Source organism: Antrostomus carolinensis, unplaced genomic scaffold, assembly GCF_000700745.2.
Source record: "Antrostomus carolinensis isolate BGI_N321 unplaced genomic scaffold, ASM70074v2 scaffold31142, whole genome shotgun sequence".
In the NCBI taxonomy this organism is placed as follows: Eukaryota; Metazoa; Chordata; class Aves; order Caprimulgiformes; family Caprimulgidae; genus Antrostomus; species Antrostomus carolinensis.
Genome location: NW_010302182.1, coordinates 1 through 2607, shown reverse-complemented (window position 1 = coordinate 2607; position 2607 = coordinate 1). Strand labels below are relative to the sequence as shown.

General features: G+C 60.0%; 1 protein-coding gene across 1 annotated transcript; it reads left to right on the top strand.

Moving 5' to 3' along the window:
• The first annotated feature begins 154 nt into the window (after positions 1 to 154).
• LOC104521658 (solute carrier family 2, facilitated glucose transporter member 1) lies at positions 155 to 2531 on the top strand. Its single transcript, XM_010163728.1, has 7 exons — positions 155 to 311; positions 507 to 747; positions 1105 to 1267; positions 1350 to 1537; positions 1653 to 1757; positions 1859 to 1960; positions 2262 to 2531. The coding sequence occupies exons 1-7, from the start codon at positions 265 to 267 to the stop codon at positions 2529 to 2531; spliced, it is 1116 nt and encodes a 371-aa protein (XP_010162030.1). The 5' UTR covers positions 155 to 264.
• The last annotated feature ends 76 nt before the right edge of the window (positions 2532 to 2607 follow it).

Genomic DNA, 2607 nt, shown 5'->3' with positions numbered 1-2607 from the left:
CTCCGTGACGCATCGTCTTGTGAGCCACCCTCGCTGGCCAAGGCTCTGGAGGTGGCTGGGCTGAGGCCGGGCGATTCATCCCACCGGTGGCCCAGATGAAGTGGGGATGGTGGTAACCCCGTGGCTTTGTTTCTCCACCCTCTTTTGCAGGTGATTGAGGATTTTTACAACCGTACCTGGCTGTACCGGTACGAGGAGCCCATCAGCCCTGCCACCCTCACCACGCTCTGGTCCCTCTCCGTCGCCATCTTCTCCGTCGGAGGCATGATCGGGTCCTTTTCCGTGGGGCTCTTTGTCAATCGCTTTGGACGGTGAGGACTGAGTCAGGTGGACCCCTTGGTGGACCTCCATGGGGATGTTGTGCAGCCTCACCCCACCCCAGCATCCCCTGGGGGTGGCTTTGGGCACCTCCCTCCTGCCAAGAGCTGATGTTTGGGTTCTCCTGACACCCCTTCAGCCTCTCCAACCCCCGTGGTCCTCCTCATCCTCCTCCTTTCCCTCCCCAGGCGCAACTCCATGCTGATGTCCAACGTTCTCGCCTTCCTGTCTTCCATCCTCATGGGTTTCTCCAAGATGGCTCTGTCCTTCGAGATGCTCATCCTCGGCCGCTTCATCATCGGCCTCTACTCCGGCCTCACCACTGGTTTCGTGCCCATGTACGTGGGTGAGGTGTCACCCACTGCACTGCGGGGCGCCTTGGGGACCTTCCACCAGCTCGGCATCGTCTTGGGGATCCTCATCGCACAAGTAAGTGCTGGAGAACCGGCTGGAGGGGTTCCCCTGTCTTGGATGTTGGTGTTTATCAGGGTCTCCAGGGGATGGGGTGCAGCGCAGCAGCGCAGAGCTGTGTGGATCTGCACGGCCCTTCAGATGGAGCTGGGGCTGGAGGGGTGGATGTGGAGCTCAGCAGGAGCAGGGATCCTGTCAGACCTCAGGTTTGGGGTGGGCAGCATCACGATACGACATCTTTTGGCCACCTGGAAGCCTTGGAAGCAGCTGTCCATGGCCCTCTGATGGATGTCCAAGCTTGTAGTGCACCCATGAGCACCAGAGTTGGGTCCAACTTGGGCTTGGAGAAGGTGGCTCAACCCCTGTCATCCTCAGGTGTTCGGTTTGGATTTGATCATGGGAAACGAGTCGCTCTGGCCGCTGCTCCTGGGGTTCATCTTCGTCCCTGCCCTGCTCCAGTGCATCATCCTGCCCTTCGCCCCCGAGAGCCCCCGCTTCCTCCTCATCAACCGCAATGAGGAGAACAAAGCCAAGAGCGGTGAGTGACCCCTGTCCTCGAGCTCATCCCACCACACGGGAGGGTCCTCAGCTGCTCCTGACCCCACCTCTCTTCCCCTTAGTCCTCAAGAAGCTGCGGGGCACGACGGACGTCAGCAGTGACCTCCAGGAGATGAAGGAGGAGAGTCGGCAAATGATGAGGGAGAAGAAGGTCACCATCATGGAGCTGTTCCGTTCCCCCATGTACCGCCAGCCCATCCTCATCGCCATCGTCCTGCAGCTGTCCCAGCAGCTCTCAGGGATCAACGCGGTGAGTTCTGTGGGGGACCTGGGTGCTGTGGGTCAGCTTGTTTCACCCAGAACTTGTGTCGTGCTGGTTCCCAGACCTGACTCCTTTCCTCACGGTGCATCCTTGCCCTTTGTAGGTCTTCTACTACTCCACCAGCATCTTCGAGAAGTCGGGTGTGGAGCAGCCTGTCTACGCCACCATCGGCTCTGGCGTGGTCAATACGGCTTTCACGGTTGTTTCGGTGAGTTTGGGCCCACCAAGCTCTCACCAGAGCAGGTGGAGAGAAGGGGCCTTTCCTCCAGGCTGGGGATGTGCTGATGGACACGTGTCTCCATCCAACAGCTCTTTGTGGTGGAACGAGCCGGACGCAGGACCCTGCACCTCATCGGCCTGGCGGGGATGGCGGGGTGTGCGGTGCTCATGACCATTGCCCTGACGCTGCTGGTGAGTGATGGGCGTTGAGGGGACGGCTGGGCTGGGAGGAGGTTCTGTGCTGCCCCTCGCTCTGGTAGCTTGGAGGAGGAGATCTGGTTGGAGAGGAGGAAGGACTTGTCCTCCTAGAGGTGATGGCTGAGTGGTCCCTGCTGCCCACATCTCTCTTGAGGTCCCAGAAATCAAGTCTCCAATCTGGAGAAAGCTCGTGGCTTCTCTGCCAGCACCGTGCTCGCTGGAGTCTCATCATCTGGGATGGGAGATGCTTCATCCCCCTCCACCGAACTCACCTTCTCTCTCTCCCTTGGACTAGGACCAAATGCCCTGGATGTCCTACCTCAGCATCGTGGCCATCTTCGGCTTCGTGGCCTTCTTTGAGATTGGTCCAGGCCCCATCCCTTGGTTTATCGTGGCAGAACTGTTCAGCCAAGGCCCTCGTCCCGCTGCCTTCGCTGTTGCCGGGCTGTCCAACTGGACCTCCAACTTCATCGTGGGCATGGGCTTCCAGTACATCGCGGTAATCAGCTCCCGGCGCTCGCGGGCTGCCGCGCCGTTCCGCACCCCGCTTGGGTCTTCTGGGTGAACATCCTGAGGGATGAGGGGTGGGATGGAGGGAAGGAGCCCAGATTTGGGCTGGATGATCCTTGTGGGTCCCTTCC